Consider the following 27,427-nt stretch of genomic DNA (forward strand, 5'->3'; position numbering starts at 1 on the left):
AACATAGATAAGTATACAAATCATTAGTCTGGGTAATGTATCAGAATATAAGGATCGGTGCATACATCATACGCTTGATTTATACAACTCAAAAAAAATAAATTCGGACAGATCTAAAACTTGCGTAAAACATCCCAAAACCAGGAAAGGAGTACACATCTAAAGCTTTGATATAAAATTGATAGCTTTTAAAATCTTGAGTCTCTGGTAATACAACTCAAAACTAAGATAGGTGTTCAATTTTGAGTCGTCGGTAATACACAGTAAAGTGTATAAATTTAAAGATTTGTGCAGATGCGGAGAATCAAACTTTTTAGGCACTTCGTTCTTATGTTGTACTTTTACACTATTGTTCCTGGTTGAGGAAGAATGGAGCGTTCAAAAAACATGTTTAACCCTGCCACATTGTAAATGTGTTTTTCCCATGTCAAGAGTCTGTATTTCTACTGCTGTCATTTTGTTTCTGTGTATTTTAGCTGTTTTTCTCATAATAATTTGTCATAAATCAGGATATCATAATTTGTCATAAATCAGGATGTTAGTGTTTTGTTCGATTTTTTATAAACTTAGCCATAGTAGGTAAAATTGAGAATGGAAATGGGGAATGTGGCAAAGATACAACAACCCGACCATGCATGGAACACACAACAGTAGAAGGTCACCAACAGATTTTCAATGGTTTTTTTTTTTTATAGTTATACTCGATATTTGGTGTTCTTATTGTTCACAGAAATACGGTGCACTTTTATTGCTTAATTCTACGTTATTCAGACTCTGTTGGATTTTTTTGCAATCACTCCACATCTCCTTATGTTATAATACAATTTTGAATCTGAATACATTATATGTAGCGATTTAACCATAATATTAAAGATGTATTATTTGTTTGCATTACAAATAACAAATGAAAATTATAAATAACAACTTTTTTTTCTTCATCTTTGTGAAAGAAAAAAGAGATAGACGAACTCGCAAAGGTAAGATTTGTCTCATTTCAAGTTCAGTTGTCTTTTGACTTTTTGTGCTCTTTTTTTCTAACTAAATTAGATTATGTAAAAGACTTGTTCATTTGAGATGTAAACTAGTATAATTCAAAATGAGGTTCACGAGGTCTTAAATCTAAATCAGCTGTATTTAGATTCTGCACTTAAAGTCAATCAAGGTAATCAGTGTCGATCAAATACACTGAATGACACGTAATTAGTATTTCTGAAATGGATTATGTAAACTGATATAAACTTTTCACTAATAGTTAAAAAGAAAAATAACAAATATATCAAACTGCGAGAAATAAATATGATAACTGTCAACGAATCAACCATAATAATTATAACCATATATGGGGGTATCGAAAAAGGAAATGATTTATATTACTTACTCTTCATGTTAATTTTATGACCCGAAAAGTTTATCTGAGGTACGTAAAAAAGTTAAATAAAAAAGGTCGTTTCATTCTCCTTTTATCTGAATTATGTGCAATCGACAAACCAACATTTGATGTCTGCTTCATTCCTTCACAAGCTGGACTAGAATATATTTTACAGTTTTGAATTTGATTTTGCGACTTGATTAAGGACTTTCCGTTTTGAATTTTCTCCGTAGTTCAGTACTACTTTTTGTGAGTTTACTTTTTTCAAAGTATGTAAATGCTAACGTTCTTTATCATTTTTACACTGTTTGGTCTTTTTACAAGCATTTACTTATGTAGAAAATAATGAATAGAAATTTTAGCTCGCAAACCTGTGACTTTTATGACAGTCGCATGTCCTTTTTTTATATATATATTTGTAGGATATGGAGGAGAAAGTGCGTAAGGTAAGAATTTGTCTAATTCGAAGTGCAGTTGTCATTTGACTTTTTAGGTCTTTCCACTTTTCCGTGGAAAGACCTATTGGATTTCTTCTGATTATTAGGTCTTTCCACCTTTTCCGTGGAAAGACCTATTGGTTTTCTTCTGATTATTATTTTTTTTTTTTTTTCTTCCGCCAAATTTTTTTCCTTCGCTGTTTTTTTGTTTCGCAAGATGTCGATTTGATATTTGGAATATGATATCGAACAGTTTATACGCTTTTGAAACCAACTCTGCTTAACCGAATACTTTCCCATATAAGAGTTATCTCCCTGAACACTGTTTTTCTTGTTATCGCTAAGGCTTCGCAACCGTATAAGAAACCGACAAATTTATTTTTCCAAATTGCTCGTTATATCCTAAGGATGTTCTGTTTTATTTTGACCGAAGCCGTATCAAGATTCCATATGAGAGTTATTTCCCCTTTTGTATTTGAAATTTTGAAATGTATTTTAAACTGGAAAACCATAAGTGATAGAGACCTAGGGTCTTTTGATTTGAGATCCTTGGTCCAAAAAAATGAAAATTAGGCTAAGGTCAAAGGTCAAGGTCATATTCTAAATTTTGATTTTGGCTTTTTTTCACTCATTTTCATTAACCTTATAAGATATCAACAAATTATTTTTACTAAATTGTTAGTTGCGACATGTCGTAACTTAATAATTTTGGTTGAAAGGGTGCGTAGTCAATAAATGGGAGTTTTAGCCCCTATCATATCTAAAATTATGCGTAAAGTGATATAACTTATTAACCATACATATTAGAGACCTAGGGTCTTTTGATTTGAGATCCTTGGTCCAAAAAAATGAAAATTAGGTCAAGGTCAAAGGTCAAGGTCATATTCTAAATTTTGATTTTGGCTTATTTTCACTCATTTTCATTAACCTTATAAGATATCGACAAATTATTTTTACTAAATTGTTAGTTGCGACATGTGGTAACTTAATAATTTTGGTTGAAAGGGTGCGTTGACAATGACTCGGAGTTTTAGCCCCGATCATATCTAAAATTATGCGTAAAGTGATATAACTTATTAACCATACATATTAGAGACCTAGGGTCTTTTGATTTGAGATCCTCAGTTTGTGACCTTGAAATTGAGGTCAAGGTCATAGGTAAATTTGACGTTCTAGATTATGACCTTTGCTTAAAATTCATATCTTTACATCATAAAGCCATAGGAACTGACATTTTAGACTGATTTTTAATATTCTAATATCAAAATAGATATTTACTGGTGGAAAGACCTTCAATTGTTCTCTGAACAATTGGTTTTTAATATTGATCTTACATCTCTTCTGAAAAAAAAAATCCACCTCCTTGTTATCACTTAAACACTGAAACTACAAGTCCAATCGATCCCACAATTTACAGTCAGCAGGGCATACATGTACTAAAGGTTCATAAAACAACGTGGTGCCGATATCTCTCAAGACTTTTCCTAGAGAAAAGAAATTGCAATGCCGTTAAAATTGCTTGCTAGGTCCGTAAATCTCAGTGAAATGCTACAATAAAATGTCCGCTCCTAGATTGAAATACTTATCTGTGTTACAAACTGGTGCTGAAAAATGTACATTATCAGAAAATAATCCTTAAACGTGTTTTAAAGTTACGCCGAATCAATTAAATCCAAAACATGCACTGCTGGTGAACTGTGATCAAAATGTCAATTTCCTACAATGACAAAAGAAATTACATTGTGTACATTCCATCTCTATAGATGTTGTCTGTTTAACGTCCCCACCTAAAAAGAAATAAAAAGACTAAGTTTTCGTTATTATATACCCGCGTCACGTGATATCTCCTCAATCTGGCGCGCGCGCTGGACCTAAAATAAAAGAAAAACTTTCCAAACTAAACATGAAACTTCTCCGGTAACACAATACTATAGACCCCTTACAGAAACAAACAAACAAACAAACAAACAAACAAACAAACAAAACAACCCCCCCCCCCCCAATCAATCTATGTTTCAAAGGGGGAAAGACCGTTTACAATTGCTTTTTAAAAGCAATTGATTTATATTTTTTTTCTTTTTTCTTCCGCCTAATTTTTTTCCTTCGCTGTTTTTTTGTTTCACAAGATGTCGCTTAGATTTTTGGAATATGATATCGAACAGTTTATACGCTTTTGAAACCAACTCTGCCTAACCGAATACTTTCCCAAATAAGAGTTATCTCCCCGAACACTGTTTTCCTTGTTATCTTTAAGGCTTCGCAACCGTATAAGAAACCGATGAATTTATTTTTCCAAATTGCTCGTTATATCCTCAGGATGTTCTGTTTTATTTTGACCGAAGCCGTATATAGATTCCATATGAGAGTTATCCCCCCTTTTATGTTTGTTATATGAATATGCATTTCTAACTGGTAAACCATAAGTGATAGAGACCTAGGGTCTTTTGATTTGAGATCCTTGGTTCAAAAAAATGAAAATAAGGTCAAGGTCAAAGGTCAAGGTCATATTATAAATTTTGATTTTGGCTTAATTTTACTTATTTTCAAAAGCCGTATAACTTATCGACAAATTATTTTTACTAAATTGTTAGTTGCGACATGTCGTAACACGTAAATTTTAGTCGAAAGAGTACGTAGACATTTGATGCCAGTTTTGACCCCTTTTATTTCTAATATTTGTTGTAAGGTAATACAACTCATTAACAATATATTGTAGAGGCCTAGAGTCTTTTGATTTGAGGTCCTTGGTTGATGACCTCGAAATTGAGCTCAAGGTCATAGGTAAATGTAACGTTCTAGATTTTGACCTTTGCTTTTACCTCATATGTATACATGATCAAGACATGGGACTTTTTAAATTAGGTTGCAATCAATGTGATCTAGAAAAAGACAATCAGAAGTGACCTTTTGTAAACCGGAAGTAGCTATATTTTATACTTAATTAATGAAAAAGTATATAGAACCATATATTTTTGGAATCAGTGCTAAGTAAACAATAAAAATTTACCGGAAGTAACATATTTTAAACCGGAAGTAAAAAATGGTCTCCCTAATTTATATCTTTTTGTATAGAAACCATATATTTTTGGAATAAGCGTTCAATAAGCTGTCATTTGACGCTAAAATTGACATTTAAAATCAAATTTTAATATTTTCATATAAAAAAAGGTCTTAACTGGTGGAAAGACCATCAATGGTTCTCTGAACAATTGGTTTTTAATTATTCTTTGGGTTTTTTTTTCTACTGAATGGACTTATACCACATCATCTTATTTATGTTGATCATGGGAGATAGAAACCAGAAGAATTATACATAAGGTAGTAAGGAGCAATTAAGTCTAAATTAGTTGTATGTGGACTCTGCAACTGAAATAACAGAATGTTATCAGTTACAACGAATGATTTGAAGTGAAGGTTATTATTGTTTTATCAAGTTGAACGAATGACATGAAGATGTCGTACTTAGTATTTTCTTTACAAATTATGTGACCTGATATTAACTTCTTAATTAATAATTAATTCGTATGAACTATAAACCTTATATGTCAACGAATTAACCTTGATGGTATTAACGTTTTTATAGCGGGGTTATTTAAATATTAAACTGAAAACAAAGATATGTGTATCTTCCTTGTGAGCAGCAGCCTTCTTTCAAGGAAATCATGATAGGAAATAGAAGCCCGGGAATATCGTATCAATTGAGGGATATATACACAGATAGAGATTTAGAAGTACATCATGAATCAAAGATAGGTGTATAAATCTAAAGCTTGGGCAATATAACAAAAAAAGAAACCAAAGGGACATTCAAACTCATAAGCTGAAAATAAAATGACAAGCCAATGGGTAAAAAAAGAAAAAGACCAACAGACAAACAATAGTAAACAAGACAAAACATAGAAAACTAAAGTCTCAGCAAGACGAACTGCACAGAAAACTGGGGATGATCTTATGTGCTCCGGACGGACAGACAATTCCTTCTCAACGTGTGACTTATGTGAGCACAAAGCCGATAATAAGTCTAAGTCATATTCGGGGGAAAGGGACAGGATTCCTGTATAACGTCAGCATCATTTTAATAAATGATCAAGTCGGCAGACAGGAAGCGGGATACAGTTGGTTTCAATATGGGAATGCCAATCATTCATTGAAAACACGTCCTCCAAACGTATCAAGTATGATGTCAATCAAGAAATCAAGTATCTTGATATTGTCAGTTTTAGAGAATTATTTTTGTTTGAATCAAAGAGATTTTTTACAAAGTAAGATGTATTCCTCTTTTTGGCAAGAGACTTGTATCTTCGTTGACTTTTTTTTGTAAAACAAAGCAGGACATTTTTTTTAATATGTCTTGGTTTTCGAATGGGGAATACTTGTATAAAGTGTAGAAAATTCAAATGTTTTAATACTATTTTAAGACGAAAGAGTCTTTTAGTGTATGTACTGAATAAGTAGTACAATTCTGATTTACTGTTAATTAAAACAACTGATTTTAAAAGTTTGTTCTTTTGCTGTATTGTTTTTATATTGTCATCGGTTGTAGGAAAATTGAGCTTACTAACATGTTTAGTTTCTTTATGTGGTGCCTGTCTTAGGTAAATAACTTGGGAATCAATAGTTGTCTGTTCATGCTGTGTGTTATATCTGTTTTTCGTTGATATATTTGTTATAAACAAGGCAGTTATATTTTGACCGTCTATCTATTACACTTTTGATCATGTCGTAGCCTTTTACAGCTAACTTTACGATTCGGGTATTTCTCGTTGTTAAAAGCCGTTCAATGGTCTATATGCGCTAACAATTGAATAGCAATGATTTAGACTCTGTTGGACATTTTTATTATTGTCAATTATACCACCTCTCCTTCTTTTATATAAATCTGAATAAATCATATGTAGTATTGTAGCAGTTCATTAAAGAGGATGTATTTTAAATTTGCAGATACAATTTTAACTTGATAGTATGTGACTTTTTTTGTATTTGTAGGAGAAGAAAATAATGCGCGAGGTAAGATTTTTTCTCATTTGGAATGCATGGTAATTACCTTTTTAAGGTGTATCTGAATAGAACATGGTTTTATATTAGTTACTCTTTATGTCACTTTTATGACCGGAAATTTGTGTCGGTGATATAGAAAATGTCCAGTCGAAACGATCGTTTTCTTCCCGTTTTCTTCCCGTTATATCATTTTATCTAAATGATTAGCAATTTAGAATCAACTATTTGATGTGTGCTTCGTTCCTACACTAGATTGTCTAAAATACATATAAGGTATCATTGTTTCGCTATTTCAAGAATTGGTTATTCAATTCTAAAACTTAGATAGGTATACAAATCTAAAACTGAGATAGGTATACAAATCTTAAACTTGGTCAATATAACTAACAAAAGATAAATGTACAGTTCTGAAGTCTTAGTAATATAACAAAACAAAACCAAAGAAAGGTGTAACACATGATGCCTGGGTTTAACATTACAACACAAAGAAACCTAAAATCTGAGTAATACAACCTCAAATAGATATGCTTATAAATCAGAAGCGTGGGCGTAGGTATTTGAATTTAAATCTTGGGTAATTCAACTAAAAAAAGAAGATAGGTAAACAAATTTAAAATCTGAGAAATAGAACTCAACATAGATAGGTATATAAATCATAAGCTTGGGTAATGCATCAGAATATAAGGATCGGTGTATACATCATAAGCGTGATTACAAAAAACAAGGAAAGGAGTACACATTTAAGGCTATGACATATACAGTGTAAAATAGATAGCTTCTTAAAAAAAATCTTGAGTCTCTGGTAAAACAACTCAAAATTAAGATATGTGTACAATTTTGAGTTATCGGTATTACATGAAAAAAAAATATAGATGTGGAGAGTCAAGCTTTTTCGGATTTTATACACTTGGTTCTTATTTTGTTATATTACACTATTGTTCCAAGTTGGGGAAGAATAGAGCGTTCAAAAACATGTCTAATCCTGCCACATTCCCATGTCAAGAGTCTGTATTTTTATTGCTGTCAGTTGGTTTCTGTGTATTTTAGCTGTTTTTCTCATATAATTTGTTATTATTCAGGATTGTGGTGTTTTGTTTGATTTACTTAGCCATAGTAGGGCCTTTTATATAGCATGTATAGTTATACTCGATATTTGATGTTCTTGTTGTTCACAGCAATACATTTACTTGTTAATGCCTAATTCGTCGTTATTCATACTCTGTTTGATATTTTGCAATCATACTACATCTTCTTATGTTGTAATACAATTTTGAATCTGAAGACATTATATGCATGAATTTAACCAGAATATAAAAGATGTATTATTTGTTCGCGTTTGGAATCACAACTGATTATGATTGATATAACATATTTTTTCTTAATCTTTGTAGAAAAGTAAAGAAGAACTTACTGAATTAGGAAAAGAAGGTATTGATCTTTTAACTTAATTTCAAACAATCATAAAGAGAAACACTTTTAAGTTATGCTATATTTCAAAATAAATGACAGTTATCTGATGCAAGTCTTTGTCGTTGACATAAATATCCTTGAATTGCAATGTCGAATTTTAGTAAAATTAAAATTTACATATGACTATGATGACTGTCCATCTATTTACATCATACACATTTTCACACATTTGGGCTTTCTGATATTTGCCACAATCTTCGTTTGATTATAGTTTATAATATATATCATAGATTCTGAAAGTAACTAGATTCGTTTACACACTAGTTTAAAATCGATATCTGTTTTTACTTAGAGCAGACTAAAAATAGTTTGTTTACTTAACGTTGGAAGAAAGAAATTATCGGCAAGAACCGTAAATTACATTACTAGTGCCACTCAATGTACGTGTATTGCAGTGATAGTTTGGTTTTAGCGATAAATATTCGACTCGTTTATTCAATGTGTATTTTGAGTTGAAAATGTCGTTTATCCGTTTGAATTATAGGATTCAAACACATATAGATATAAGAGGATGTAGTATTAGTGACATTGAGACAACTCTCATTCAAAGTCACAATATGTAATAGTAAACAATTATAGGTCAAAGTGAGGTCTAAAAAACGGAGCAATGACTCACATCGAACAGCAAGCTATAATGGGCCCCAAAATTGATTATTGTAAAACCATTCAAACGGTCTAATCTTTACACAAAACGAAAAACGAAAAACACTTATGAACCGCATCAACAAACGACAACTACTGAATATCAGATTCCTGAATTCGGACAGGTAAAAACAAAAGCATCAAGTTTAAAAGTTTTGATAGGTACCATTCTTCATCCTTATCTGAAGCAATAGTGTAACGTCACAGCATAGAAAGACACACTATAAAATATGAAATGAAATGGCTTATCTCACCATGCAGCGCATGGTAAATGTATGACAGAGAATATTTTCGGACGTGTTAGGTTGATGAAGGGGGGTTCTGCATTGGACATGTTTTTAGAAAAACAAAATTGTTTTTGTCGGCCTTTTGAAACACGCTGTGAATCCGGGGAACAATGAACCAATTTGGAATTATTGGTCAACAATAATATAAAATACAAGAGAAACATTTGAAATAGCATAAAACATCCATTATGTCTTATGAATGGTAGTATTTTCTATGCATTTATCAGACATCATTTACACCACATCTATAATTTTTGCATGTTTATATTCGGAAAATTTTCAGATGCTCTCCGATCAGTCATGTACAACCGATTGCTTGGTAGTGGAAGCTATCAATCATATGACATGCGCTGTATGGTTACTGGGCAGTTCGGTGTTGGAAAATCAAGTATAGTCAAGCTTTTAGCAGGTGTTGTCATCCCAGAAGGAAGATATAGCACGGATGGCATTTCCCTCGTTGAAGGTCGCTGTGGTCTGAATGTAGAAACCAGAAGTTGGATCACAATTGATCCAGGTAAGAAAACACAGTCAAATAAATAAATTTAACTTGTGTATGTTAATAGTTATCAAAGGTACCAGGATTATAATTAAGTACGCCAGACGCGCGTTTCGTCTAAACAAGACTCATCAGTGTCGCTCTTATCAAAATATTTATAAAGCCAAAAAAGTAAAAAGTTAATGTTAAGTGTGTTCATGCCTCCAATGCATGTGTAGTGTGTATACATCATGTTTATGTTTTTTAACATGCAAGCACAAACATAACTGTCTGTTCAAATACTGTTTAAAAGTTGGTCATTGTTAATTGGATAAAACTTCAATTTGATAACAAAATTTATAGTATGCATATTAATATGTTTATGACTTTCAATTTTCATCAATGAATAAGATATAACGCTATAAATATAAAAAAAAAAAAAGAAGCTGTGGTATGATTGCCAATGAAACTCTCCAGAAGAGACAAAAAATGGCACAGAAGTTAACAATTTTAGGTCACCGTACGTCCTGAAACAATGAGCAAAGCCCATACCGCATAGACAGCTATTAAACACCTCGAAATGACATTGTAAAACAATTCAAACTAAGAAAACTAGCGGCCTAATTTTGCTGTTACAAAATATTAGAAATTATTATAAATTAAGGAATGTATCTCCCTCATGCAAAGCTCTGATTCCTTTCACGAATTTGGCTATACTTTTTGGACCTTTTGGATTATAGCTCTTCATCTTTTATATATGCTTTGGATTTCAAATATTTTGGCCACGAGCATCACTGAAGAGACATGTATTGTCGAAATGCGCATCTGGTGCAACAAAATTGGTACCGTTGATTTTATTATATATAAAAAATGAACGAAAGACAAATATGTAACACATAAACAAACGACAACCACCTAGTTACAGGCTCCTGACTTGGGATAGGCACATACATACAGTATGTGGTGGGGTTAAACATATTAAAGTGCATTGTTCTGATGGAGAAAGCTTTAGCCTTGAGTTAAGATTATTTGATCACCTGGTACATTTTTAACTAATTCCACAAAACAAATGTGACTTTTAAACACCAAAATCAGTTTCTTGCTGCTATATTATTCCCGCCTATTAACCCACATGAATGTGAATGGATCGCTTTTCAAGTTTTATATTATGTGTAAACCTTCAAATGCATCAGCCACCAAATATAATCTTAACAATGGCACGTACCTAACAGAATCACCAAATATAATCTTAACAATGGCACGTACCTAACAGAATCACCAAATATGAACTCAACGACGTTTTGAAATAAATTGTAAATAGCCAAAATTCCGTTTCTTCAGTATGAGAGAATGGGAAATGAAGATAGTGTGCAAAAGAGCTGCAAATGCAATAAAGAGTTTTGTTAGGCTATCAGAACGGAATTTCAATTGTGAATTCCTGACATTTACAACAAATTTTGGGCAGAAGCTTGCTTAATATCAAAAGACAGCTAAATGTTTTCCCTAATTTACTGATAAATAGACTAAGTTAGCCACTTTTATGATTTACACGTAGAACATTTGTCATGTGAATAACTTTTATCAGTCATCAATAACATTGTCATTCCTTCATAGTATTTATGGAAATATGGTCAGAATTTTAATTCTAACCGAAATGCACAAATTTAGAGCAGATTTTAAAAAAAATGTTAATTTCTCATTTTTTGTATATTTAACGTCGGTTTTTTTTTTTTACATTTAACTAGTAGATACAGTCCGATGTTGAAGATTGTTACACATCAACTACTTTCCTAAAATTTATGAAACTTTTTTGTAGGACTAAATGATAATGCCAGAAGAAAACATAAATATTCTTTTTTCATTTTCTTAATATTTTCATGATAGATGGACTTAGTTTTTTTTATAGCTAACATTTACAGTCTCGAATTAAACATTTTTGACGTGATAAATTTGTAAAATTTCGTTAATTCAAATGAAACTTTGAGAGGAGTTCATTTACAAGACCATGAAATAGCATCTGAAGAAAAGGTTCCTAATTTTTATTAAAATCTGTTATTTACTGATAAATTGGGCTTACTTTTTACGTCAACATTTCAGTTTTACACTGACAGGAGCAATCCGAGGCGAGACACAGGGTTCTGCGGAATTTTTTTTATATTTGATTATATTTAAGGAAGACATCTTGAGATGACAATTCTAAGCTTAAAATACCGAAACTCTTTAATAGTGTCGGATAATTTTAAGCCATATAAAATGAGTTTGCAGATGTTTTTAATAATAACAAAAAAGATATAATATCATTTTATACAGAAACGTATGATGCCATGGATGTTGTGTACAATAAGGTACTTATGACCACTACAGAAGAAGATAAAAGTCAACGAACAGAAAAACCACACAAACCAGTTAAAAGAATATCAGACGAGACACCTGTAGATGGTCAATATAAAGATAACAACCAAGGTGACAATTCTTCACAACCAAAAGCTAGCAAGTCAATTTTGACCTGTGAGCTCTCTACAAAACAACCAGAATTCTCATCGTTGACAACCCCGTCGACCTCTAGTGTGCCTGAAAGACAACAAAGTAAACAGAAAATGAAGGCGAAAATGACCAAAGAAGAAATAAGAAAGAAAATGGAAAAAGTTCTCAAAAGTGGAAATTATAAAATGAAAGTTGGCAGACTCATCTTCTGGGACTTTGGTGGACAGTATGTCTATTATACAACACACCAGACATTCATGACTTACAGAGCGTTGTTTGTAGTAGTTTTTGATGGAAGTAAAGGATTGAATGAAGAAATCCCTGATGTACTGTGTTTTCCAGGGCAGCACATAACACCAACACCGGCAGGTAAAAAGTAAAATCACAAAAATACTGAACTCCGAGGAAAATTAATTCGGAAAGTCCCTAATCACATGGCAAAATCAAATGACAAAACACATCAATAAAGAATGGACAACAACTGTCATATTCCTGACTTGGTTCAGACATTTTTAAATGTAGAAGTTTGTGGTTGTTAAATCTCTAAAACATCTAATGAAAATGCTAGCTCTGTCAAACAGCATTAAAATAATAGAACTATCTGTCAAAAATTTTCAAAGCAATTAAATGTGAATAGCAATGCGTAACATAGTTGTTGCCACTATAAGGAACGGCTGACCAATCCTGAGTTCTGAATTTGTTTTTTGGGGGTTCATCTTGATCTATTGTTTTTTTTCTATGTAGTATGTTGTGAAATGTTAACTATTTGGTCCTATTTCTTTTTATCTTAATGAAATCAGTTTTCTTCCGGTTTTTTTTTTTTAAAGTTTTGACGTTTAAATTTTGATGATATGGCTATTTACCAAGGCGATTGACTGGATATAGAGTTATATTAAAATAATCATAATATCTTTCATATTTTAAGATATTATTGAGAAACTGTATACGTATTTTTATAACTACATCTTGTATTTTAGCTCTATTCTATTTTCAGTGTTCTTACTTCACTGGGTGAACTCAATCCTGACCTATTGTAAGGTGGTGTATGCTGGCATCCCAAAAATCTTGTTCGTGGCCACCCATAAAGACAAAGTTCCAACAGTAAGTGACCTAGACATTAATCAATCAATCATCTAAAATACATGACATATTAGCTATTTTTTTCTAATGTTCCCTTGACATTTTTTGTGATTATATTCCATTGCATGCTACTCTTTTATAAAAAAATCTATTCAGTCGAGTAGAATAAAAATGTATGACGTCATTAGCCTAGGTCAATAACGTTGTTTATGAAAATATTGATAACCAATTTATCAATGGTCTTTCAAACTCTGGGATATTTCTCGGCTTTATTTCATTCAAATCCGCTGAATTGGGAACTGAACCTCATTCTTTTTGCAATGTCCCTATGGAACAATTTCTTTTTCGATATTTTGTTAAGTAATAGTTCCTTATTAAAAAAAAATATTTCCATTATAATAAACATTATTTGAGAGAAGAACACATTGTATTATAATTATATTAACGATGCCAATATTCCGTATCATAATCGTGTTTCGACCATAATTTTATTTCTATTCCTAGATGCTAGAGGCCAATATAATTTTAAATCAAAAGCTTATAGAAAATACGAAAAGCTATAAATAAACAAAAAGTATAACTAAAGATGGGCAAGGAATCAAATGAATAATTTGTTTTGATTATGCTTGCAATTTTCCATAACATATTCAACAATGAACAAATTCACTTACCATAAAGTGTACTTTTATAATTTTTAAACAAAACGTTTTATATGTATAGATAAAAATCTATAACAATCTCCATGTTTTGAGAAAGGGTTTATTCGTGGCTATAAACACAAGCAATACATAAACCTACGAAGGTTATGACCCATTGTGGCCTTCGGCTAGCGCTGTTGTCTGCTATTTTGGTCAGGTTGTTGTTCCATTCTCAATTTTATGATAAAAAATATTCTTACACATAATTTTTCTAAAGCTGGTTCATAATACATTTATGTCATGCCATATCAAGATGCTTTCTTCATTTGGTCTATTATATTGACAGGATGATGTAGAGACCAGACGTGAACTGTTGTACGGTGAAGTAGAGGATTTATTTAAGGACCACGAAGGAAGAAATCATCTTGTCCTTGACAAACAAATATTTATCAATGCAACTGATAAAACAGACCCAGAATTTGAAGTACTGAAGGAAACCATCACTGAGCTCACTTTCGACCACCCGTGTTGGGGGGAGAAGATGCCAAACGCTTGTGTCCCCCTTGAATTGGAGATAGCTGAGTTAGTAGCTGAAGGGAAGCAAATTCTGTCTTTGAATGAGTTTGAAGAATTAAATGGCATTAGCAAGGTGTCGGTACTGAGTCCGGGACAACTTAAAGATTTCCTTCATTTTCAGCATTCGCTGGGGAAGATTGTGTACTTTGATAGCATACAACTAAAAGATTATGTTATCATCAACCCTCTTCTCATGGTGGAAGTTATGCGATCTTTTGTGACAGGTATTTATCAATTATAAATTAAGTAGAAGTCTTTTATTGTTTTGTGTATTGTTGGCATTTGTGTCATCATATATTATTTCATTTGATTACAATCCTACGTTTTGTGCATAGCGTAAGATCCATTTTTTTTTTTTTGCTTTTTTAGTCTGTTTCATGTTGAATTTCCTTTTATCTGATTTCCTTATGCATTCCATTGTGCGTTTTGTAGTAATTCATTTGGTTTTGACTTAAGTTGACGGAACAGACAACAGGTTCCTTCATTTAATTTTTAATTGTCCCACCAATTCGGACAGAACTTTTATCCTCCTCTCTTGTAGTTTACTATTGTTAGCACTAGATGTAATATGTTCTTACTAATTATATTATGACATAAATAATGCAATAATTAAATTATGAAATACATCCGTCATATGCCCCATTCGATAAAAACAAAATGAAGATAGCTTATATTCGAGATCCAAGTACAATGTTATATTTCCCTATACAACTATAATACGAGATTAATACACTCTTCAAGTATTTGTCAGTACCGCACTGTTCCATCTTTGCATTCCCATTGAATTATAAAAGCTTATAGTAGCTAATTTATCTAGCTAATTCAGAGAAAAATAGTTTTACCTCCACTATTTCTTATGTATTTTTTTGCTGTTAAAAAGTTATTATATTCGTCGATCAACTGGTTTGGGCTCAATCTACGAGCAGTTCTTAGCAAATCTAGCAAAAAAGAACTTGGAATATTTAACATCCAGTCAATATCCAATGAATATATAAGGATACATTTCTGAAACAACGTTGTCCAAAGAAAGTGGTCTTTATTCATTTAAGTTGTTTGTCTCTTTAAAATAATCGAACAAAGAGTTACTCATGTACGTCAATTCGATTCCTATACAACGTTTTATGTCTCAGTAAAATATGTATGAGATTGCGCTCCTTAATTCTAATTTGAATATTTGCAACTTTCACAGAACGGGGAATACATTTTTTATATCATTATCAAGTTCACACGACGACCTCTATTTAATTTTCACAAAATTACTTGTCTGCGCCTTAACGAATCCATTTGAAATGTTTACATTTGTTGATTTTGTTCATTTATTAATATATACAATGTATATTCACTGCTGTCAAATTCATCTGAGTTGCTGCATATAGCTTTATATTAAAAATATAAGCTGTTCTGTTAAAGTCTTCAAATTGAGCTCTCAAAAATAAAAGGACGATACATTTCTTTGGAGGAAAACAATCGTGTATGTGCAGTTCAACGATTTTTGGGAAGAAAAGTAATGAAAATTATTTGCTCATAAAGTATTTTACCTCTTTATGCTTTTGTAGACAGAGGATTCTGGCCACAGAAAAAAAGAATGCAGGAAATTTTCAGAGAAATGTCCGAAAGTGGAAGCATATGCCGTGAAGACCTGTATCAGATTTGGGCACAAAAGGACTTCAAGGCAGTTTTACCATTCAAAGAGTTTATATTCAACCTCCTCATTCATTTAGATATTTTGGCAGAGCAACGGAGATATGATACAAATACAGGAAGTCGGTTACCGGTAGAGAAATTCTTTGTTCCCTGTATGGTTACAACAAGAAATACCACAAGCTTCATGGACAAAGAATGCACAGCAGATAGAGCTAGATGTTTCGCATTTGTTTTCAAAGGAACTGTTATACCACCAGCGTTACCTAATCGACTGATAAGCGCATGTCTGAGCATGTGGGCAGTGAGGACGTATGAAGGAAGAAAGCTCCTCTTCTCGGGATTTATTGTAGTATCACTTGACAAGGCACATGATATTGCTGTGTGTGTTGAAGGCAACAAGATTCTTCTGTATCTAGTTCATAGGACCTCTGCCGGATTAATTGTCCCAGATATTGCCACCGGAATTAAAGAATGTTTAGTTCTAACCATGGAAAGAATTTCAGAATTCTATCAGTCCACAATTCATGCAAAAAGTGTACACCAGTCACCTTTCCACATTGAATATTCATGTTCACAATTGAAATGCTTCATCAGTGAAGAAGAAGCTTTAAAGAAAAGTGAATGGGTTTGTGACGAACATAACCTTACACACAGAGCAGACAACTGGGTTGTTTGGAACCAAGATAAGGTATATATTGATACATTTGGCATAGTCGATAAGTAAATAAATTACACATAGATCAAGAGAATACCACAACATTTAGACCTCGGTTTCGACCTAGCTTTTATAAGAAATGTAACCAACTAGGAATAAATGATAAAAGTTAGTTCTATTTACAAAATGCATTCGACTGAGTAGTATACACTGTTAAACTTTGTTCATCTTGGTATCATAAAATTAAGAAGATGAATTGTGAGACAACTCTCCACTAGAATTACATAGAAATTAACTACTGTAGGTCGCCTTATTAGTTGACATGAAAAACATGAGAAGGGGTGTATGTGTCTTTGACAATCATGTGTCAATTATTTCAAGATATAATATGTCTTGATTTTAGGTGATTCAAATTCTAAATTGTTCAATCTTAAACTGTATATATCTATTTTGAAAAAGTTGTGTCTCTGTCTTGTCAGGGTGAAGGTGCTTTTGTTTAACATATGCTTTATGTTTTATTGTTACCTTTTATATTCTCATCCTGTAAACTGTTTATTCATTTATTTTCGTGGGTTGAGGAAACATTGAATTTTCTTGGATATTTGATTTCGTGGTTTTACCAAAGTCTTCATACAAGCCTAAGGAGAATTTGTACTTCGTTGACCTTTAAGTTCGTGATTCATCACAAATTACGAAATCCACGATAGTTGGTATCTCACGAAACTAAATGAATCAACAGTAATACAACTTTGTCATATTGATTTTCAGTGTAATTAAGGTCTTTCCTTTTTCTATAAGGAAAGACCCTACTGTATTTCTTCTGATTATTATTATTAGGTCTTTCCACTTTTCTGTTGAAAGACCTATTGTTTTTCATGTGATTATTTTTTTTTCTTTTTCCGCCTAATTGTGTTCTTGCGATAAATATTTGTTTCGCAATATGTCGCTTAGATATTTGGTATATGATATAGAACAGTTTATGCTTTTGAAATTTACCCTGTGTAACTGAATACTTTTCTTTGTAGGAGTTATCTCCCCAAACACTGTTTTCCTTGTGTCCACAACTCCTTCGCGACCATAAAAGATTATGACAAATTTATTTTACAAAATTACTCGTTATATCCTTCAAATGATTTGTCCTAATTTGACCGAAGCAATATGAACGCTCCATATGATAGTTTACTTTACGACAAAAGAGATGATTTCAGCTTTCCAATTGTGAACTTTCCATTTCTAAGTAGCAACATTCCAGCAGCACCTGCATACGGGGTATATATCTCCCAATTGATACGATATTCCCGTGCTTGCATTTCCTATCATGATTTTCTTGATAGAGGTTTGCTGCTCACAAGGAAGCTATTAAACCAAGAGTTCCAAATGGTGAAATTGAAATCATCCCTTCGTAAATTTTACGGACGCCATCACGAGTTGGTTGACCGTTATGGAATAACCGTTCCACAAATGATATCGGATATGTTCCTTACGTCGTAACTACAATCCCCTTCCCTTTCATGAATATGACCTACCGAATTAGACTATTTACCGGATTTGTAATCACTTAAGCAACACGACGGGTGCCACATGTGGAGCAGGATCTGCTTACCCTTCCGGAGCACCTGAGATCACCCCTAGTTTTTGGTGGGGTTCGTGTTGTTTATTCTTTAGTTTTCTATGTTGTGTCGTGTGTACTATTGTTTTTCTGTTTGCCTTTTTTATTTTTAGCCATGGCGTTGTCAGTTTGTTTTAGATTTATGAGTTTGACTGTCCCTTTGGTATCTTTCGTCCCTCTTTTATTTCCCCTTATGCATTTCGATCTTGTAAACCATAAGTGATAGAGACCTAGGATCTTTTGATTTGAGGTCCTTGGTCCAAAAAATGAAAATTAGGTCAAGGTCAAAGGTCAAGGTCATATTCTAATTTTTGAATTTGGCTTATTTTCACTCATTTCGGGAAACCGTATAAGATATCGATAAATTATTTTTTCTAAATTGTTAGTTGCCACATGTCGTGACACGTTAATTTTGATTGCAAGGGTACGTTGAATGTAAAAGTGATTTTCTCCCTTCTTGTATTTAAAAATACGCATATGGTTATATAACTGATTAACCAAATATAACTAAGACCTATGGTCTTTTGATTTGAAGTCCTTGGTTTATGACCTTGAAATTCATCTCAAGGTCATAGCTTTATTTGACGTTCTAGATTTTGACATTTGCTTTTAGCTCATATGGATACATGATAAAGCCATGAGACTTTTGGCAAAAGGAATCAAACGATTTAACCTTGAAAAAAAACAACCGGAAGTTACCTTGTGTAAACCTGAAGTAGCTATTTTTTTTACTTTATTATTATAAAAGTATATATAACCAGATATTTTTGGAATCAGTGTCAATTCAATATTCAAATATTATCGGAAGTAACATTTTTCAAACCGGAAGTAACAAGTTATCTCCCTTATTTAAAAAATATTGTATAGAAACCATATATTTTTGGAATCACCGTACAATAATTAAGCTATCATTTGACGATTGAAATGACATTTTAAACTTAATTTGACAACTTTCATATTAAAATACATTGTTTTTGGTGGAAAGACCATCAATTGTTCTCTGAACAATTGGTTTTTAATTATTATTATTATTATTATTATTCTTTCCACCAAACTTTAATGAAATTTCCCAAAAAAAGTACGCGACATGTTGAAATGATATTGACCTAAGGTCAAAGGTCAAGGTCATGACCCAGATTTTGACCTTAACTTGTTATTGGATTTACTCAATAACCGTAAAATATGGCTGATAAAATGTAACGGAGAAAATGTGTGTCTTGTCGAGATCTACATTTGTTATGTGGGTTCAAAATTATTGGACCAACTGTTATGGAACTAGGGCACCAAACTGTTTTTGGGGTCCGAAATGATGATTGTTTGCTTATAACTCAAAAGTGGTTAGAGATAGAAAGAAACTTTGCATTGCAAAAATATTCAGCATAATAAGATCTACAAAGTTAGACCAAGGTCAGAGGTCAAGTCCCTAGCAACGACATAAAACACCTTAGCAACCATATATTTTTGAACTTAGAAGGCTATGAATAATATAAATATGAAATTTTTAATACTGGAAATGACAGTTTTGTCCCTAGCAACGACATATAAGTCCTTAGCAATCACTTATTTGTTTAACTTTAAATACTGTGAATAGTACATATGACATTTTTAATACTGGTAGTAATATTTGTATCCTTAGGAATTATTTTTGTCCTTAGCAACCACTTGTTATGAACATAAAAGTTCTTAGAAACCATATATTTTTTAACTAAGAAGGCAATTAATAAAAGAAAAAAGGAAAGACCTTTCAATTGTTCATGAACAATTGACTTTTTAATTATCTTTATATATTTCATTTCTACAGAGAAATAAACAGTGTGATGAGAATTGTCCAGGTAAGTTGACATTTAGTAGTGTGATGATTTGTATGTATCTCAAAAACGGTATATAACTTTATTTGTGTTTGAAAAAAATGACAAAAGAACACTGAAGAAAATTGTTAGAGGTAAATGCCCATTAAGTGTCATCATATAGCATGTGTTGAAATTAGGATATGTTGTTGTTGTTTTTGGTTTTGGTAGGCGGATTACTTTTATAATAAATGCACCTTTAATTCATATAACATAAATATTATATATACATTGTATATTTTAGTTTTTTGTGTACTATTTGGAAATTAATATGGCGTTCTTTATCACTGAACTAGTATATATTTGTTTAGGGGCCAGCTCAAGGACGCCTCCGGGTGCGGGAATTTCTCGCTACATTGAAGACCTGTTAGTGACCTTCTGCTGTTGTTTTTCCTATGGTCGGGTCACTTTGACACATTCCCCATTTTCATTCTCAATTTTATATACTTTCAGTCCTTAATTAGGTCTTTCTACCTTTCTGTGTAAAGACCTATTGTTTTTCTTCTGATTATTTTTTTTTTCTTCCGCCATATTCTGTTCTTGCGATAAACACTTGTTTCTCAATATGTCGCTTAGATATTTGGTATATGATATCGAACAGTTTTTGCGCTTTTGAAATTTACCCTGCGTAACCGAATACTTTTCTTTGTAGGAGTTATCTCCCCAAACACTGTTTTCCTTGTGTCCACGACAAATTTATTTTACAAAATTGCTTGTTATATCCTTCTCATGATTTGTCCTATTTTGTCCGAAGCGATATGAACGCTGCATATGAGAGTTATTTCCCCTTATGCATTTGATATAAGTGATATGCATTTCTATCTTGTAAACCATAAGTGATAGAGACCTAGGATCTTTTGATTTGAGGTCCTTGGTCCAAAAAAAATGAAAATTAGGTCAAGGTCAAAGGTCAAGGTCATATTCTAATTTTTGAATTTGGATTATTTTCACTCATTTTCATTAACCTTATAAGATATCGACAAATAATTTTGTAGTTGGGACATGTCGTAACTTAATAATTTAAGTTGAAAGGGTGCGTAGACAATGAATGGGAGTTTTCGCCCCTATCATATCTAAAATTATATGTAAAGTGATATAACTTACTAACCATACATATTAGAGACCTAGGGTCTTTTGACTTGAGATCCTCAGTTTGTGACCTTGAAATTGAGGTCGAGGTCATAGGTTAATTTGACGTTCTAGATTTTGACCTTTGCTTTAAATTCATATCTATGTATCATAAAGCCATATGAACTGACATTTTAGACTGATTTTTAATATTTTAATATCAAAATAGATATTAACTGGTGGAAAGACCTTCAATTGTTCTCTGAACAAATGGTTTTTAATTATTTTTAATATTACGTTTTGACGAGTAACTATATGAAACTGTGACGAACATGGTTGACTGTGTTACAATAAAGTTTTTATATGTATAGAGAAAAAAACACATAAAAGAAGGTACATGTAATAGGAAAATTAAATGTAAATTAATAACTGGTATGTATCGTTAAATTGTTATCTGGTTGTTCACCTTTGAGTCTTAAGTGATATAATTATAAAAAAAAGTATTTAAACATGTAACAAGACATGTGCCAGTTAAATGCTACCAATGTAAGGACGTATCCAACGATTGATGTAGCAAATAACTAATCCTTTATTTAGGATTGATATTTTGTAGTTTTCCTTTTCCTTAACGGTTGCGTCTAATTTTCCAAATAAATTTCCAAAGACATACTGGTATTTAGTAATTCCGCCTTCCCTGACGAGAAAAAAACACTTCTGTCATTGAATAAGAAATCACCCCTTCCTACACCCTTAATCGACTATGTAATATATGAATGGAGTAAACATAGAAAAATATGAAGAAAAAATAATACCAGTATATTATTAAAACAATGCAATTGTTTGAATTTGTTGTAAGTACAGAATTTGTCAGCGAAACAATAGTGCAGGGATGTATGTAGACAATAATCTCTGTGTGTTTGAATTGTCAAGATCAAATTTTAAATTTATCATTTTATTGTCATAGAAAAAGATCAGGAGATGCATAATAAATACAATGAGAAAATAGGCAGAGATACGAACAACTACATATTATCGTACGACCTTCAAAAATGAGAAAACCATTCCATTGGTAAAAATGGAATTTTGGAAATTAATTTCAAGGGAAAATCTAGTGGCCAGGCAACACCATTCATCAAAAAGTATAAAATACTGTAGACAGCAATAAACAATCATGCACTGATTTAAATGTTTCTGATGTGGAAAAAAAATGTCTGTGAGATCCCTGTGACATTGACAAAGTATTATTTTATGTTAAAGTGGTTTGTATCATTTCGTCAATTTTTATGACCTCAATCTATTCGTTAGCTCTTTTATAAATTTTGCAACATTCTGACAACGTTGTTAAGAAATGTTTTACAGTTAAGAAAAATGTTGAAAATGTAGGATCCGGATTAAATTTGTGCATTTTCAAAGCATTTGTTTTTGCTTTGTTTTATATCAATGGTTTATTTGCAGGTTTAAGTGATGATGCTCTAAACCAGAGACCAAGTGATATTGAATTGTTGCGTTTTTCCATTAATTTTCCATCAAACCAAATGTATGAATTAGTTTCATATCTTGATATGTTTGATAAATGGAATGATATCACACAAAATTACCCAGAAAATATAGAAGTAGCAAAGTTTTTGGTTTTATCAAAATGGAGAGAGATGGCAGATGGGGGCAATTTAAAAGCCTTAACAGAAGCTCTGACAAATATGGATATATCAACACATGTCTTGTGCCAAGTAAGTTTGTACAAATACTTTACTAAGAATTTAATCCGTACGAAATTTGAAATTGTGTTATGTGTAGTATATATGGACATTATTAGAATAACATTTACCATACAAAATACATGGGAGAAACAATTATAAAAATTGTTAAAAAACTTCAATTTGTAAATAAAAAATATAAAAAATAAAACAATGGACCCATTTGTTTCTAAAAAGCTTAACCAAATGATTAATTAAGCTATTGCAAGTATGAATGAAATTTCATGATTTATGATTACTTTTGTAGGTTAGAAGAGTCGTGATAGCAAAAACAGGTACTAGTATTATAACAATAGGAATACAAATCACACAATACAAACTGTGACAAAAAACAACAACGTTAAAACAAACAATACATCAACATTAAAACAAACGATACCAACAGCATCAAGACAAACGATACCAACTACATTAAATAAAGCCAACAGTGTATGCTGCTGTTAAAAAAATCATACATTGATTAAGAGAAAACGAATTTGGATCACAAACATAAACCAAGGGAAACACATTTACTATAAGAAGGAAGTAACAGAACAACAGAAACACTGAACCGCAACAAAAACAAACGCCACCAACTGTGCACCAACCTATTTGATAACAACTGCTATATTCCCAACTTGGTACAGAATTTTTAAAAATTGTTGGTTGAACCTGATTTTATTGTTAGCCAAACCACCAACGTATATGGCAATGTTAACGCTAGAATGACATCACCATGTGATCGGAATTAAGTACAAACAAACGCGAGAATGGAAAATAAGACACATATGAAAAGTAACGAAAATACATAATTCCCACGACAGTCGATTAGACATAACATAATATATAAAAGTACTCTCAGATCTGTATTAAAAGAGGGACGAAAGATACCAGAGGGACAGTCAAACTCATAAATCGAAAATAAACTGACAACGCCATGTCTAAAAAATAAAAAGGACAAACAGACAAACAATAAAATTGAGAATGGAAATGGGGAATGTGTCAAAGAGACAATCACCCAACCATAGAAAAAAAACAACAACAGCAGAAGGTCACCAACAGGTCTTAAATGAAGCGAGAAATTCCCGCACCCGGAGGCGTCCTTCAGCTGGCCCCTTAACAAATATATACTAGTTCAGTGATAATGAACGCCATACTAATTTCCAAATTGTACACAAGAAACTAAAATTAAAATAATAGTAAACATGACACAACATAGAAAACAAAAGAATAAACAACACGAACCCCACCAAAAACTAGGGGTGATCTCAGGTGCTCCGGAAGGGTAAGCAGGTCCTGATCCACATGTGGCACCCGTCGTGTTGCTTATGAGATAACAAATCCGGTAAATAGTCCAATTCGGTAGGTCACATTTTTGAAAGGGGAAGGGGATTGTAGTTACGACGTAAGGAACATATCCGATATCATTTGTGAAACGGTTATTCCATAACGGTCAACCAACTCGTGATGGCGTCCGTAAAATTTACGAACAGATGATTTCAACTTCACCATTTGGAACTCTTGATTTAATAGCTTCCTTGTGAGCAACAACCCTCTATCAAGAAAATCATGATAGGAAATGCAAGCACGGGAGTATTGTATCAATTGGGAGATATATACACCGTATGCAGGTGCTGCTGGAATGTTGCTACTTAGAAATGAAAAGTTCACAATTGGAAAGCTGAAATCATCTCTTTTGTCGTAAAGTTTTGTTTTCAATCGACCCTCATTGTCAATTCCTAGATGTAAGTCAAGATATGAGGCCGACTTAACTGTATATGTTGTATCCTTTATCGCTAGTTCAATGAGATAGATGCGTTCGACATAGTCACCAAATTTTGAATTGTTTAGTGAAAGAACATCATATATATAGCGGAAAGTAGAGTTAAAGGATATTGCTAACTTCTTATCTTTCTTCACTAGAAGTTCCTGTATGAAGTAAGCTTTATTAAGGTTGTTTTTTGGTTTTTGGGATGTACAAGTACCTGGACACGTCCACTCTGTGTTTTTGTAAGATACATTATTATCTGTTGAGTCAAGGCTTTTTCAACTGATTTGTATGGTTCATTCTGACTATGTTCTGTAACATCACTAGCCCGGGATAGTCGAGGACTGGGGTCCCGCTATCATGTTTAACACCGCTACATTTTGTATGTTGTACCTGTCCTGTAATTCAGTGGATGACGTATTTAGCTGTGTTTGTTCGTTCATTGTTTTGTACATAAAGTAATCTGTTTTTTTTTTCATTTCAATTGTTTTACATTTTTCATTTCGGGGCCGTTTATAACTGACAATGCGGTATGGGCTTTGTTCGTTGTTGAAAGCCGTACGTTGACCTATAGTTTCTAATTTCTATGTCAATTTATCTCTTTTGAAGAGTTGTGTCATTGGTAATCTTGCCACATCTTCTTTTTTTTATATTTACAACAGAAACATCATAACTAAATGCATGAATGCTGTGGATGTATAAATACTGAGACACGTCGTATAGCAACAGCAATGCCAATTACACTTTTTTTAACAAACGCTAAGCACAAATCAACACATTGCTAGAGTTGAAACAGTACCTCTAAAGCTTAGAGTTTTTTGTTATAAAACATATTAAGAAATTTCTCTAGTTCCTGATGTGGGATTGTGGTTTCTTAGAGCAAATAGTATTTTTACAATGTTTCGGAATAGGTTTTATTTCAAAATAATTTGCAAATTGTTTCTACAATACTCACATTTCAGAAATTCCTTTGGAATATCTAGATTTTATTCCAACAGAAGAGATATTGGATGCATTAGCACCACAAATTGGTCAGGTATTCTTTCAACTTGGCGCTGAAGTTGGGTTGTCAATTGGAACCCTGGAAAATATCAAGAGCAATAATCCCAGAGATCTAGCAGCTCAGAATAGAGAGGTTTTATTGGCATGGAGAGAAGACAGAACAGTGAAACCTACAATACGGGTACTGGTCCAGGCTTTAGTTAACATTGGGAGAGGAGCACTTTGTTTACAGGAAGTTCTAAAGAATGTTGATCTGAATACTCTTAGACATTCAAGGGAAATGGGTGCAATTCCTAAGAAACCACAGAGTCAGAAACAAAAGACGTCAAAAGTTTGTGCAATAGCTTGAAAGCAACTTCTGCGAAATTTAATTAGAACAAGTATCCAATCTGGACGAAATATGCACTATAACATAACAGAGAAGTGAATTTGCAATTGTAATGAGGCCTCATTGTTTCTAAAGTGTGTAATGATCAATGTTTTTTTTTTCAGTTTTAAGATTAAAAGAGATCTGTTATTTCTCATTTATTTCATATATTTTTGGATATTAGTAAATTGAATATTTTTGGAAACTTTAGTAAAAAATTTCATCAGACAGATGTTATCAACCCCAGTTTATGGTGGAGATTGTTTTGCTAAGTCCTTAGTTCTCTATGTTGTGTCTTATGACGTTTTATTTGTCTGGTTCTCTTTTTTCTTTCTCACTGCCATGGCGTTGTCATTTTATTTTCCATCCATGAGTTTGACTGTCCCTCTGATATATGTCGATCGCCCCTCTTTCATTGACGGACAATCAGCTGTGTACAAGGTATTTACTATTTTAACTGTTAAAAGGGGCTTAAACTTGTATATATTATATTTAAAATGTTATTGGAGTTATGCAATGTATACAAGTTGAAGCTCCGCCTACCTATTGATATCAGTTGCCAATTTTAAATGCAATGCTTGAGCAAACATTTATACAAACAAAGCCAGCAAGCCAACAAAACTTTTAACTTGATATCATTAGAATAACAGCTTTAATATGTTTGTCAAATAAACTAGTTCACTTGAAAAAAAGACATTATTGTTGGGATAGGTAAAAGAAAATCTCGTTTGAATTGAAAAATGAAAAAAAATCTTATTATGGGTCTCAATGTGTTGTTATGAAATGTTTTAGTATAATTTATAACTAAATAATGGATTTTCCTCTCTACCCTGTCATAACATATACTTTTTTTTTTGGGGGGGGGGTTCTTGGTTGCATCAGCTCAAGCCTTTATATTGATTTTCTATTAGTTTGGCTCCCGACTATTACTGAAAAGACATCAAAAGGAGCCGAGGAAGCAAATACAAAGTGATAAAAAGAAATGTATTGGTCTAATAAAATAGACAACCAAACCACATGGCTAAAATAAAAACGACGAAAACATAATAAAACATGGGTGCTCTGACAGGTTAAACAGTTCCTGCTCTACATGATTGATATATTTGTTCACGTGGGTAAATTTCCAAGGATAAATCGTATTAAATAATGTTGAAATCAAAGAAGAGGACAGTCCCATGGTTGTGATAACAACATATGGAACATATCAGTGTTCATTTGCAACACGTATATATTCCATAATAGTTAATCAAATCATGACAATGTCAGTTTAAAACTTTT

At 32.3% G+C, this 27,427-nt stretch overlaps 1 protein-coding gene across 1 annotated transcript in view; it reads left to right on the top strand.

The window, feature by feature from the left end:
* Positions 1–26,307, top strand: part of LOC139497804 (uncharacterized) — a 43,171-nt gene extending 16,864 nt beyond the window's left edge. The window contains exons 11-22 of the mRNA XM_071286039.1: positions 1,792–1,815; positions 6,793–6,813; positions 8,196–8,232; positions 9,487–9,717; positions 11,989–12,531; positions 13,157–13,263; positions 14,227–14,680; positions 16,013–16,788; positions 20,166–20,196; positions 22,735–23,006; positions 23,281–23,308; positions 25,743–26,307. Coding sequence (XP_071142140.1) covers positions 1,792–1,815; positions 6,793–6,813; positions 8,196–8,232; positions 9,487–9,717; positions 11,989–12,531; positions 13,157–13,263; positions 14,227–14,680; positions 16,013–16,788; positions 20,166–20,196; positions 22,735–23,006; positions 23,281–23,308; positions 25,743–26,131 — 2,913 coding nt within the window. The 3' untranslated portion in view covers positions 26,132–26,307. The remainder of the gene's footprint in view (positions 1–1,791; positions 1,816–6,792; positions 6,814–8,195; positions 8,233–9,486; positions 9,718–11,988; positions 12,532–13,156; positions 13,264–14,226; positions 14,681–16,012; positions 16,789–20,165; positions 20,197–22,734; positions 23,007–23,280; positions 23,309–25,742) is intronic.
* The last annotated feature ends 1,120 nt before the right edge of the window (positions 26,308–27,427 follow it).

Source organism: Mytilus edulis, chromosome 12, assembly GCF_963676685.1.
Source record: "Mytilus edulis chromosome 12, xbMytEdul2.2, whole genome shotgun sequence".
Classification (NCBI taxonomy): domain Eukaryota; kingdom Metazoa; phylum Mollusca; class Bivalvia; order Mytilida; family Mytilidae; genus Mytilus; species Mytilus edulis.